Genomic DNA, 14,439 nt, shown 5'->3' on the forward strand with positions numbered 1-14,439 from the left:
GTGGATTGGTCTTCCGTCAGTGTTGTCACAGAATGTTTCAAAAGTCTCGCAAACCTAAATTCAATCACTTATACCATTAACATTTATCTGTCTCATAAGGCCCATCTATTGAGATATACTGTACATACGTACTTTCAATTGGCAGTTTCTTCTACACAGATAACGCCCAATTATGGTTCTAGTCAGAATGATTCAGAATGTCAGTTTCGAGACAAGCGTAGGTTTATAATTCGCAGTTCTATGATTGGCGCCGTGTTAATCTGAGGTTTGCAAGCGATAGAAGTTATGGACAGCACTTGATGCGTTTGGAAATAGCGATTTTATGCATGAAGAGAAAAAGTGACATTAATGGCATACTCTTAGTTGGCAACACTTGCAGTCCAGAAGTTTGTTACCAGCTGTAGACAACATGCAGTGAATAACGAAACAATCACACTGGAAAACAAAAATCGCAATTTACGAAGGTAAAATGTTGTTGCACCAATAACGTCTAAAGGTCAGATGACACAACAAAGCAATCAAAAACATAATCCCAGTATCTGCACAACTTTAGCAGCTGTTGAAAGTGTCTACACACTCATTCTATACAATTGAACACAGTTGGTGAGAAAAGTTAGTTTTTTAGCTCAGAAATACTTGGAAAGTACAGAAATAGAACCATTCCTTCCGTCAACAATTAACATAATTTCTATGCATTGTCTGTTCAGCCTCTAGTATAATTCTTATCTTTTCCAGATATATTGGAGGCAAATAACACAGACAGTGATCCAAAATCATTGAAACACGGCCGCACATATTATCGAGCATGCATGGACGAAGGTAAGGAGGTTTCTTTAGCTCTAAGTACTTATAATAAGTTTCGTATATCCTAATCAATATTATGTAAATATAGTATGTAATATATTCAAGTGGTTACATGCACAAGTACTGTAAGTATCTAGTTCAAGGCTAAACACAGTGATAATAGTCTAGTTAGAAACGGAAAACTCGTGAATGGCAAAAAAAAAAAGTACATTGTTTTCATCTTTGTAACTTAGATTTAAACCCTTCGTTGGACTCGCACAGTCTCTAGTTCCGGGTGTGTGGTTTTTAACGTTGTCATTTATCAACGACCTTTTTGTCAACAACTTCCATCTAGCTGACTTTCTAACCTTCACTATATAATGCAGTGCGTCCAGTTCCTTGCGAGATCGGGAGAAGTGTGGCGGGCGGCGCTAGCGGAGATGCCGACATTTTCGACCAGTAACGTCCCGCTTAAATTTACCCTCGAAAGCGTTTTGCTTCGCTCGGAATCGTTTGAAGGTTACTAATGTGCAAGATTACGTTGCAGACTAAACCGTTAAAAGTCAATGGTTTTCGTGAGCATTGTTTTCAATCTGAAAGCTCCGAGCTTGAGTTGTTCTTTCCTTCGCTACTACAGGTGCCCTGGACAGAGCTGCGAATGGAGTGAGGAACAGACCTTGAACCAAGAGCGTGTTAATTTCGTACTGTGTGAAAGAGTGTGGTTTTTGGTTACTTGCCGTGCTACTTCTTTGTGTAATTGCAGTGTGTGTGTGTTGTGTATAAGTGAGGCGATTGAAATGTCAGCCCCAAAGTTCACGTTAAAACACGGGGACAGGTTTAATTGACTGTTGGATGGGAGCATCAGGAGGTTAGTTTTTACGTACTACTTGTTACATATTGACTAATGGTAAACAAAGATTATTTTTATGTAAAAAATAATAACAATTACAGCATAAATAATTCATACATAAAATACAGTAAAATTCAGAAACACCCACACTTGCAACAAGAAAGTGGTAAATTATAGTAGCCACTTACTGTAATAGATTTTTATTAGTTCAAAAGATGCCTCCTTCTCCTAGAGTATTTACTACAAAAAATTTCTACTGTAACTAGTAGTAATACTCAATATGTCAAACTGAAGTATAGTTTGTCGACACCCAATTTAAAATTTATTGCTTGTTTTATTTCTTTGGTTAAAAGTATTTACTTTTCATGCACTACTAAAAAAAATGTTGATTTTTTCAAAAGAAAAATAAACAGTAAAATTCCTTGAGATTTCCATTACTTTTCCAGTTTTTTCCAGACTAGTAGACACCCTGATAATATCTCATTATAAAATTTTCCACGAAAAATTATTAACTCCCTTACTAGGAAAAATATATTAAACACTGTATAAAAATTAATAATATATTATGTTAATTACATACATAACTGAGCCACGCCCTCTTTAGTCGCCCAAGTCCATCCTTTGTATATGCCACTATAGTAACAATGTCAGTTTTCCACGCTTTCCTTTGGACGTCTATTAAATTCTCCAATAGCATTCTATTAGCATGTATTATGGACTAACACCTTCTAACAATTTGCAGCCAAGATGGAGGAGCGTGGTATCCAGCCAATGCTGGACATCCTAGAGTCGTTGAACATTCCCAAAAGCCCTCCAACGAGGAAGACCGTCTCAGAATTCGACTGGGTCGACAGAGCAGCCAGAGTTCAGGAGCTTCTGGGTGAAGATTTATTAATAGCAATTTACGTGGATTACGACGAGAAGAACACATCCAGGAACATAGTACATGTGAGTATTCTTCCTATCACCCTGTATACAGTCCCGATTTGGCTGTCTTTAAACAGCAAGCCAGAAGTTCATGTCTTGAAAAATGAATTATATAGTGACGCAGGTAGGGATTACCATCCACTCTCATGCCGTAGCGGAGTGGTCATCGCAGCGCGCTACGACGCCAGAGGTCCCGGGTTCGAATACTGGCCTGGACATGGGAGTTCTTTGTGAGTGGCCCGTCATCAAATTCTAGGGTTACCAGACGTCCGGATTTTCCCGGACATGTCCTACATTTTAGCCGTATGTCCGGCGTCCGGGGGGAATTTGAAAAATATCATAAATGTCCTACATTTTGAGCGTCACATAATATTAATTAGGAAAATACGTAACAGAAAAAAGTCATGCAAATTACAAGTCTATGGACTGCGCTTCCAAACTCAATAGTGAAATTTATTTTGATTCAGTCATTGCACAAAAAGAATAAAGTTTGTCCTGCTATTAAACAAACGGGAAAACGGAAGCAATTAATGAACAAAGTTTGAGGACCACTTTCTGATATCGTCACTGTTCAATGCCTGAGCAGAATTTCTTACCTTAGGGTTTATACTGATGGAACAAGGTGTTGCCCATTCTTATTCAATATAATTTGATTGTAAAGCAGGAGTATAGAGAACAAAGTTATTCAGGGTGTCTGCCAGTCAAAGAAAGTCATGCAAGTCAAGAAAAAGTAAATAAATCAACTAGTAGGTCAAGAAGTCAATAAAAAGGCAACAAATTATTCTTGTGGTCAAGAATTTTTGCTATTGATTGGTTGATTTAGTTTATTTTACTTCACTTTTTTCTGTCTCATTGGCTAATCGCGAAGATGAGGATGAATGATTGTAAGATAAGGAGTGAATGGATAGTCATAAACATATAAGGACAACCGACACAAACCCCACATGAGATTATACTGGCTGAGAGTCCAGACGCCTAAGCCTCGCTTGTCTGCCAAACACAGTTCAGGATGCATTAATACGAAATAGCAGATGTAATTCTCTTCTTAAATTCAGCTCCAGTTTTCATCTTAACTGACCCTTTGGTAGGGGTTTTCATTAAATAAATATTTATTTTCTTAATTACTAATTTCCAACTTTACCTAAGTAGGATCTAGAAAAGTCCAGAAAAAGTCAAGATTTCTGGATGTATTATTTTGGTCGACACCCTGTTATTGAACAAAAAACTACCCAAGATGAAACCATTTTAAATTACAGCAATTGCTGAATATTTGTTTGCCATTACAGGTCATAATTCAAATGTTGAGAGAGTACTTTCGTTACCATCAGCACAACAGACTCACAAGAGAATTATTTTTTCATAAAGTCTGTAAAATGTTTGGTATTGGTCCCTATAATTTCAACGAGTTTGACTGTCCACTCTAACATCAATATATAGTTTGACAAAACCTGAAATATTGATAAAAATAGTCTCCTCTGAGAAGTACCACTTAAATAGTGAGAGGTGCATTGATTAGTATGATTGAAAGTTTTGAAACTTTGCATTTAAACATTCGTTGGTAAATAACTTTTTTAAAAACTGAAAAGTGTCATTTTCCAACTACTTCCTAACGTGTTCTATAGAAATATGTATTATTTATTGAGAATGTGTTGCGTCCTACATTTTGGGACAGCATGTCCTACATTTCCCTTACAGCGATCTGGTAACCCTATCAAATTCATACCATCACTCATCATCATCGTCGCGAATAGCCAAAAGATGCAAGAAAGCGTCGCTAAATAACAAAAGTTAATGAAGCAATCACCTTCATGGTCAAAATTGACCCAAAGCAGGGTGGGAAAAAAATCATGATTTTTATTAAAAAAAAAACATTTTTGATTGTTCAATAAAATCGGATTTTCTTTATTTAAAGCGATTTTTTTAGATTAAAAAAACGTACTTGAAATTTCTTGTATAGAAAATCTTTTCGGTAAACGGCCCTGTAAAAGTTTGATTTACGCAAATATATGTAAATATATATTCTTCTGTTTCTGCTAACACTGTACATACGTATGAACCCACTATTGAAATATTTGTTGAGTGTGTGAATGAAACTATGATAAATTTAGTAAATTTTCTTCCAGTGAAAATAACACATTTCTTGATGTACTATCTTACAATATTATTACAGTCTCTGTACTTGAACCTTGTCAGTTTTTTTAATGATAGTGTGCAAAATATCAACTGCCATGTATATTTATAGTTTAATAATAATGACACTCTCCACGATTTAACATGATTAGTATCTTGTATATTTTTGTACACAAAATGTTTACTATATTTGCCTATAAAACTATCGAATTTTAAATCAAGGTACAATTAAGTGTGTCAACAGTTTACATTTACTTTCATATGAGCTTCAGTGGACATATTTTGTTTCCTTTCTATTCCTTTCTTGGAGCCTAACAAACACCATTAAATGATTACGATTGATTGATTGATTGATTTGGTGTTTTAAGTCCACTTTATGCACAGTAAGGCTAATCGGGACTGGACCTATAGTTTAAAGTGGGATCCGAACCACTATGTGCCTCCACCGGGAATCGAACCCGGGACCCCTTGATTACAAGGCGACGACGCTACCACTGGGCCATCTGGGAGACCTAGATGATTACGAGATTAATGCACTTTCACGAAAAGTGGTTCTGATATCTACAAATTCCTTATGTACATTATTCTATAAATTATTTATTTATAGTAATTTAAATCAATGATTCTTTTTTTAAAAAAGCAAAAATCAATCCACATTGACTCTAAAGTAAATTCACCCAAAGATTTGAAATACAAATACATCATTCGTTTCTCTTATGTTTCAGATCGACCGTCCTGATCTTGGTCTGACCAGGAGGTATTATGTGGAAGACAAGTACAGCGAGGTGATGTCCTCTTATAAGAAATACGTGAAGGACCTTATCGAATTCACGCTCCAGAAACTCAGCGAGAACTCGACAAGCATCAGTAACAGCACGACAGATCATGGCGACATGAATTACACGAAGGAAGCCGAGAATTTTGCAACGCTGATAATCGAATTTGAGACAAAGCTGGCTAAGGTAAGATCAAAACTATTCTCCATCCACTGAGAGAACGGAGTTAATGTATGCAAAACCAAGTGACTTGTGAGAAAACGTTCGTTAGCTATACCCTGTCTCGGATATCTCTGGAGTGGTGACGTGAGACGACTCCACCAATGGACGTGTGAGAGGGAAGGGAATAGCATGGAGGGGGAAAATACTGCAGTTACCAGCCTTAGCAGCATCGTGTACTGCTTCGCTCTGCCCACTCGATTCCCCCCCCCCTTGCTCCACAGATTCCGGGAATAGGGTGTACAGTTGAAGTCCTGATTCGAACGCCAGTACGATTACTTTTACATAGCTCGAGAGGGAAGCCGACTGGACGCGTAACTGGTTTCGAGCCAGAGCCTGTTTTCTGAGAAGCGCTGTTGTACTTTTACCTGTAGTGTTTAGATATATTCTCTTAGACGACGTTACACTTTCAAGGTCTTCACATTGTATAAAAGAAATAGCACAACGCAACCTAACAAAAATAACCGCAACCTCACGTCATGAGGTCTTTAAAGAAACTGAATTGGCAACACTTCATTTACTCCACGTGGACTTGACAAGTACTGTCAGTTTCTAAAAAGAACGCTATTGGTGGATGAGGGGAGCATTTACTTGTCTCCACGTGGACTTGACATGTGGTTGTCAGAGGGAAATTGATTTCTCGGAACTCTCTTTGAAGTAGAGTGGCGTTCGAATCAGGACTTCAACTTTAACTCTACTGGCTTCCCACCAATAGAACAACATCAGTGAACCGACCAATGCTGTTGCCAAACCTCGCCGCACTTCTGTTGGTCTCTGCATGTTATGCCTTTCTCCTCTTACTGGTGCTGTGTGGCCCAATATAGAATACCCGGATTCGAATCCCGGTCAGTGCATAGGTGTTATTTGTGCTGTTAGTGTTCCTTCATCAGTTTCATCATATTGTCATTCATCCTCATCTTCACGATTAGTCAAAAGTGGCAGAAAAGTGATTTAAAATAAAGCAAATCAATCAATCAAAAGAGAAACCGTGTGCAACATGAAAGTTTTGTTCGTACTTGAGCTTGTTGTGGTTCTGGGAGGCTTTCGGCATGAAAGAGCTTTACCAAACGCTCCAAAGTATCAGTGGCGGGTGGCTTAAGAGTCTGACGCTCCGGGCGTCCCCTTTGAGTAGCGTCAAAATCTTATTTTTTATTACATAACCATGGTTATTTATTTTTATTAGAGTTGGGTTTGAATTGACAAGAATTAATTGAATAAGTATATAGCAAAATCATGCAGCACATGTATACAATAAACGTGCTCTTTAAGGTAACACTTGAAGTATTGAGAAATAAGACTATTATTTTTCGTCATTAAAACTGTAAATACATAAAATGGTCATGGTTTTATTGGGAAAAAGTTGAAAGTAGGGAGAGCCAAAAAGCCTCCTCTTCCGAGTAAAAAATATATCATTACGCCGAAGGTCATTGTAAGGATTTCTCAGAAGTCACATGTATCTGTTTACTTTCACTCCGTTCCTACAGAAGACACAGAATAGGTCAAGAGATGGCTCTGATTTTTCTGAACAACTGAATGCTTGAAGAACTCTGATGAAAGATTATAGAATGGTAAGGAACAATGAATAATTTGAACAATATCTTAGTTTCACAAAAAAACAATAAAGTCATTCAGGTGTGGTGAAACATTGAACAGGAAGAGTTACCGAAAACCGTTGTAGCCCTATACAATGCAATGTAAATTAACATAAGCAATATGATACCACAGTTTATTTTGAAATCCTACTTTGAAAGGTTTATGTGGGCATGTTATTACATGATATTTACACCTAGTTTTCCTTATCTAGAAGACTTATCTTTTGAGATATTAAAAATGAAAATATAAAATAAATATTAAAATAATTACAATGAATTAATTGGACATTTATAGAACCACTCCTTATAAATTTATATAACCTTTGCCCATCAATTAATTCACTTCACCCATAATCAATTGCCATACTTTTCCATTAAATATATATTAGGATTTCTAAAACAGTTGAACCTGAGTTTTACGTATGTCAGGGTGAAGAGAAAATAATACGTGTAACTGAGAATCACTTACAAATCAGATTTAGATACCATGTCACATCCTCATTACAATACTGTAATTGTATCTATTTTGAGGAACAAGATACAGTATAACACAGGTTATTTCTGTCAAGAAAGTGGTAAATTAACGAATCTAAAAGTTTGATTCTTAAATACAATATATTGCCACTTTATTAGTGAACATTTGATACTGAAATTCTACAGCAGACATGTAGTTTTACTACCCAATTTTAAAAAATTGTCTAAAATAGCATTTATTTTTTTAATGACTGTGCAAAGTGTGTTATAAACGTTGCCTAAATCTGCAGCTATTTCAGTTTTAAGTCTATATGGATTAGCTTCCACTTCCCGAATAAATTTTACTTTCTGGCGAAGTTTTCCACTTTCTGTTCTCCAAGGTCGAACAGTAGTAACTGAAAACTGTCACTTCTGTGACATCGTTGTAGCTTGGGTACGTACAAATCAACTGTCTCTTATGAAAATTAGTACGTATAAATGCATTACATACAAATAAGGTTTAATTAACACGTTCTTAAATTATATTTTGCAGGGACCTACAGTAATCTTCTATATATATAAAAATGGATGTATGTGTGTATATATGAATGTATGTTTGTTCCGGCATAACTCTCGAACGCCTGGAGCAATTTCAACCAAACTTGGTACACATTCGACTTACAATCTGGAAAGAAATACTGTGTGGGAGGGGGTAAGACACCCCTGGCACCCCTAGGGGTGGGAGTGGGAAGGGGTGACATGTAAAAATAATCGAAAACGACCGATATTAGTGTGGAATCCATAGCTTTCGGGGTCGCTAAGATGAATAAGATGACTCGCCATTCCGTTCAATTTATTTATTCTTCCTCCTGGAGGTGAAACTAAACATGTTGTTTATAATCATGTTTTGAGTTAAATTTATATTTTAGTGAATTTGTAAAATATTTTACTTTATAATTTGTATACTGTACTTATACTTTTAAATACCTGTAAGTAAAATTAGTTACATTTTACACTATAGTTAGAATTCATTATTTTCCTGTGTAATAGAAGATTGGGTTAAATAAATAACCAGAATAAATAAATACATTACCAGAATTACGCATAACTGTGTTAAATATAAAGCTGTCTTAACTGTATTTGGAATGGATGTACCGCCAACTTATTCTATACACGAAGTTCCAGAAATTAACGTATGGGGCCGATCGGAGAGCTATTTTCCTGTGTGAGGAGATATTATTATTATTTTCATCGTTCGTGACTGATGTCATGGTAACCTATGCGCCCAATATTGGCCATGTGCAAAACCTGAGCCTCAAAAAAGGGGCTATATGGACTGCATATACTGCTTGACCAAAACGAGAAAACCCATCTGGCGCCGTCATCGAATTATGAACCGTAATGGAAGGCAGCGTGGGTGATGCAATCAGTTGTTTGCCTTGCAACCCTGCCTCTGCGTTGCCAAAATGTTCGTCAACGACATCGTCGTCACCTTTATTGAGCGCCAAGTGTTGGCATCATTATAAGGGCTGTTGTATAGCGTCTAGGGTGATGTACTCAAATGAGCTTATTATCATCAAATGCTTCTTGCATCACCTGATCAGGAGCAAAATGATGAGGAAGTCCATAGGTTGATCAGTCTAAACCTCAGAAATATGTGAAACTATGGTTGCAAAACAACAAATATCTAAATAGTGGTGGTGTACCCAAGGGGGTTGGTCGTCATCAAACCCTCCCCCCCCCTTTTGGCCCAGTATTCCTTTAAAAAAACGTCAAAGGTAGGAAAAAATGGCAAAATGAGGGCTGAATTACTGAAAAAAGTATACGTAACCTCCAATCACGTATCTACAAATATATTTGGGGGGAGGGGGGTCCGGATCAAGTGTCTTAGGAATAATAATAATGATAATAATAGTAATAATAATAATGTTTAAATTAAAATAATTATATTAAATCAAATTTATACTAATTACAATACATAAATTAATATTATATTATTATTACACGAATAGGTAAAAAGACTGTATAAGAATAGAGATATAACAGCGCATATTCATTACGTAGCGTACCTGTAGTTAAGTTGGAAATAAAAACAAGTGTCCTGACAATGAAATTGTACATAAATCTTCTTTGTAATATCATTGAAAGCCGTATGATCCCAATATAATCCTTGTCTTCCAATAAGTTCAGAGGAAATTATACAATAAAGGCTAAACGAATGTCTGGATCCCCCCCTAAATACATCCTTGGTAACCTCCCACTTTTAGAAAATCCTGTCCACGCCTTGTCTAATTTTTGGCCTTGTAATTTATTACTCTACATGAATATAATTGAAATCTTCTCTCCTGAAGATTATGGCACCAGAAGAAGAAAGAAGAGACGTGGAGAATCTTTATCATCTGATGAACGTGAACAACCTAACAGATATAACGGACGGTGGAAATGCATCTCTAGGGAATTTCACTAAGGTTAGTTTTAATTGATTCATTGATTGAGTTGCTGTTTTAAGTCCACTTTATGCACAGTAAGGCTAATCGGACTGGACCTAGAGTTTAAAGTGGGATCAGAACCACTAAGTGCCTTCACCAGGTATCGAACCCGATACTTCTTGATGACAAGGCGACGACGCTACCACAGCGCCATCGAGGAGGCCTACTAAGATTAGTGTTTTTCATACATGTTAGCTTATAAATTAAAGATTCATAAGTAATACCCATACCATGGCTAAATATCTTACAATATGAACTTATCAGTTACAACGATATAAGCTGAATCATGAAGACTAGTAGAAAATGTATATACGAGGCACGTTAAGAAAGTAGTATCCAAATGATGTATGGCCTGAGGCGCGAAAACTTGCCTTCAGATGCGATGCCTCAGTGCCATGAGTGACTATGTAGAAAAATAGCTCAAGGTATGAACTTACTTTGAAAGTAAAAAAAACAAAAAAACATTCAACTAACTTCTTTCTTTCTTTTTTCATTACCGACGGGTACTACTTTCTGAACGTACCTCGTATATGCATTCCTAGCAACAACTCTTTCGTCTAGTGCTCTATATTGAAGTAGAATGCCAATGTTTATTAATTTCTGGATACACCACAAAATCTGTATTTATAATAGATAGCTATAGAAACAAATAAATGCCAATTTCTGATATATTGTTTTTGTTTCAGGTGAACTGGGGGAATTACATGAAGAAGTTGTTTCGAAATACAAATGTAACCCTTGACTTGGCAAGTTTGGAGATAATTCTGGTGGATATTAACTACTACAGAAATCTAAGTAGCGTCTTGAATAGTTCGGAACCAAGCACAATAGGTATGGAACAAAACTAGTTTTCTCGAAATGAAAGCAGAGTTAAGAATTTACAAAACCAACAAAGATGATCATGATAAGATTTTTTTTCCTTTTAAAGACGTACGAATATTTGTATAAAAAGAGAGAGATAGGCACACGCGGTGTTCCAATCGGTAGATTGTCAGGCCAATCGCAAATACACATGGACATCACACATGGACATCACACAAGCTAAGTCCAACGTAAGCAGTTCCACATTTCTTTTGGCACTAAAGGGTTCTTCGAGACATTAACACACGAATGAAAGTCAGATTACATGGACAGGCTGAAAAGGGTGAAATGACCTTGGATGGTCATTGGAAAGCAGAAGACCAGTCAATCATCGTAATAATCCTAAAATATTAACAGATCCAACTCCCAGACACTGGCTATCATTCTCCAGACAGAAACTTGACAATCAGGAATGCAGTGTCAGACAATGGCGGCTCGTGGTTCGGAATGTTGGTGGTTGCAGGGAATATATAGCATAATATTTATATATAATTTTAACTTTATATATATTTATAATGTAATTATACCGGGTGGTTCAAAAGTCCCGGAACGGTCACATATTATGAGAAATACACATCGAATCGGAAAACGAAAAAAAGTGTTTAATTAGTGAAAGAAAGCTATTCAATGATATCACACTTGATTCCCCACCCCCGTCCCCTGAAAGTGGGCGGGGGCAACTGTGAAATTTTAAATAGAAACTCCCATTTTGTATTGTAGAATCGAAAAGAGGACTTCATTCCGGGTCCAACGAGCTATCAACCATCCTCCTAGCTCAATTAGAAACGGAGATATGGCGATTTTTTTAAAAAAAGCTCTTCCCCTAATTGAGCTAGACGTGCAGATTCTGAATCTGCAATCGCTTTCAATATTTTTGGTTTTTTAAATTTTTTTATTTTATTTTTCTTATTTATGAAAATTTAAAATCGCCATATCTCCGTTCCTAATTGAGCTAGGAGGATGGTTGATAGCTCGTTGGACCCGGAATGAAGTCCTCTTTCCGATTCTACAATACAAAATGGGAGTTTCCATTTAAAATTTCACAGTTGCCCCCGCCCCACCTCCAGGGGGCGGGGGTGGGGAATCAAGTGTGATATCATTGAATAGCTTTCTTTCACTTAATAAACACGTATTTTTTCGTTTTCCGATTCGATGTGTATTTCTCACGATATGTGACCGTTCCGGGACTTTTGGACCACTCGCTATATATTTATAATTGAACATGTATTTATATTCGGGCTGAGCCGATGTCGATGTATCGGTTGTATTTTGTTCACCGATACCGACCGGCGACCGATACTTTCCGGGCGTTTCGGTCTTTCGCAGGATCAGAAAAATGCCACGTGACATTTTCGAGGAATATAATTAATAATTTTCATGCAAAATTTGAAGTTCCATATATTCGGCAACAATATTGTGTTTTTTTGTGTTACGTAAGAAGTACTTTAATGTTCTGATTCAACTGTTGAATATTTTAAAGGAAATTGACAAATCGATGCTTCTAATTGGGCTGGAATACTCACCCAATAATATTAATCAGTATTTTGAACAATTTTGAATTGTTCCAATTTTTAAGCCGGTTGGAACAAGACTTAACAACAGTACACTAAATATCGCAACAATGACAATAGATAATTAGTCCAGCGCCCACGTCTCAACATCAGGTAAAATAACTACCACTCCATTTATATACGATAAGTTATATTTTAAACTGAATTTGGATTGGTGATTGGTGGTAAGGTTAATAAATTAGGTTAAAATTATCCCCAAAGGAAAATATTTATCTTTGCCTAACGTGGACATTTTGTCTGTTACTCTACGACACGGGACAGTAAGACCTTGCCTACTGTTCGCACGCTGCTGCTCTCTAACGGCGTAAAAAAGAATTAGAATTCCATTGTTTCCTGCTGGTCCGCCGTGAAGTCTTCTTCCCTGCCTGTGGGTGACCTTGGGTTGTTGCACAGTCTCTGCAACGACGAGTCGGCTTAGGCAAGAAGGATAGGAACAACGGTGTTGAACCTCGCTCCAACACTCCTCGCTGTAGAGATTACGGCGTTGCTTCGGCCCTGCAACGTCGACCTGTACGTCTACTCATACATATACTGTGAAATCTCGCAGGTTGCTTTCTTCTTTTTAACGGATCATAATGGAATTAGCTTTTTTGAAGCAATCAAGGGTAAAATTATATGTTTATGTTCAATATATTTAATAGGAAAACAATGAAAAAAAATACCAACAAAAAGCATGAAATTTCATGGTAAAATATCCGGTCGTTGTGCAACACTGGAACAATATCACTAACCGCCCCTGGTGTCAGACATTACCTAAGCTCTTCCTGGTCATCAGCGGTGTAAACATGTAAACAGGTGAAACACAAGAAGAGGGCACAGGTAACTGACTCTGCATTTGCTTAGTAAAATCGATCATAATAAATATCTGGGAGGCGAGAGGTCATTAGTGAGTTGTAGAGCGAACATTGAGAGGGTCAGAACTACAATCGAACGAGAAAACGTTGGAGCTAATTGCAAGTCAAACTCTCGACGTACTGTACAGTTACGATCATAATCGTTCACCGCTGAACTTCCATCTCCAGGCAGAGACAGGTATACTTATCAATTTACCATGCTGATCCAGTCTTTGAGGGTATATAACTCAAGTGGTGTGTTTTGCCATTTATGTGTATAGATATTAGCTCTCGCATGTTATCTTTAAGCTCCCTATGAGCAGCGAGCATGCCATCATTGAGGATGAGTGGTGACTGAGCTACACTACCCAAATTCGATCCCACATACCGTAGGGTATGTTACGTCATGTTGGATGGTGTTGCTAGTCAAATCAGTTATCTCTGTGGGTCACCACTTATATTTGTCTTTGAAAACAGGTTTCTCCGTTCCATATGTTCGCAATTAAGACATGGATTTATTTCTCACTTTCATGTGTTCGCAATTAGACCAATTTAGACAATGTTCACAATTTGGACACAACCGTTCAAGTACAGGTAATGTGCCGTAGACTATAAGTTTACGTCTACATGCGTTGTCTACACGTAATCTACGCGTAGATTACATTGGGGTTGTAGTTTACATAGACTAAGTAGACAACCTAAAGTGCATTAAAATTAATTTTCAAGGGTTTCATGAAAGGAAAGTGACACTTTCAACTATATTGGTTCCTAACGAAATGAAAAGAATACTATTTACAACAAAATTTCTCTTCTCTTCTATCATCAACTATGGAAGATAAATAGTATGCAAAAAAACAACAACAGATGGCAGTCGTGAGGCAAGAGTGGTATTTCCCCACAAAACACTAGAATATTTCCTATATTAGGTTTCTTCCAGGTGAGAAATTGTTCGAAT

The 14,439-nt window shown here is 36.9% G+C and overlaps 1 protein-coding gene across 3 annotated transcripts in view; it reads left to right on the forward strand.

Moving 5' to 3' along the window:
* Positions 1–14,439, forward strand: part of LOC145978620 (neprilysin-like) — a 128,950-nt gene that overhangs the window by 71,784 nt on the left and 42,727 nt on the right. For all 3 annotated transcript variants that reach the window (XM_083111352.1, XM_083111350.1, XM_083111351.1), the window contains 5 exons: positions 736–819; positions 2,376–2,581; positions 5,416–5,652; positions 10,082–10,198; positions 10,906–11,050. In XM_083111352.1, coding sequence (XP_082967478.1) covers positions 736–819; positions 2,376–2,581; positions 5,416–5,652; positions 10,082–10,198; positions 10,906–11,050 — 789 coding nt within the window. The remainder of the gene's footprint in view (positions 1–735; positions 820–2,375; positions 2,582–5,415; positions 5,653–10,081; positions 10,199–10,905; positions 11,051–14,439) is intronic.

The sequence above is a fragment of the Lepisma saccharinum genome, chromosome 25, assembly GCF_977018435.1.
Source record: "Lepisma saccharinum chromosome 25, izLepSacc3.1, whole genome shotgun sequence".
In the NCBI taxonomy this organism is placed as follows: domain Eukaryota; kingdom Metazoa; phylum Arthropoda; class Insecta; order Zygentoma; family Lepismatidae; genus Lepisma; species Lepisma saccharinum.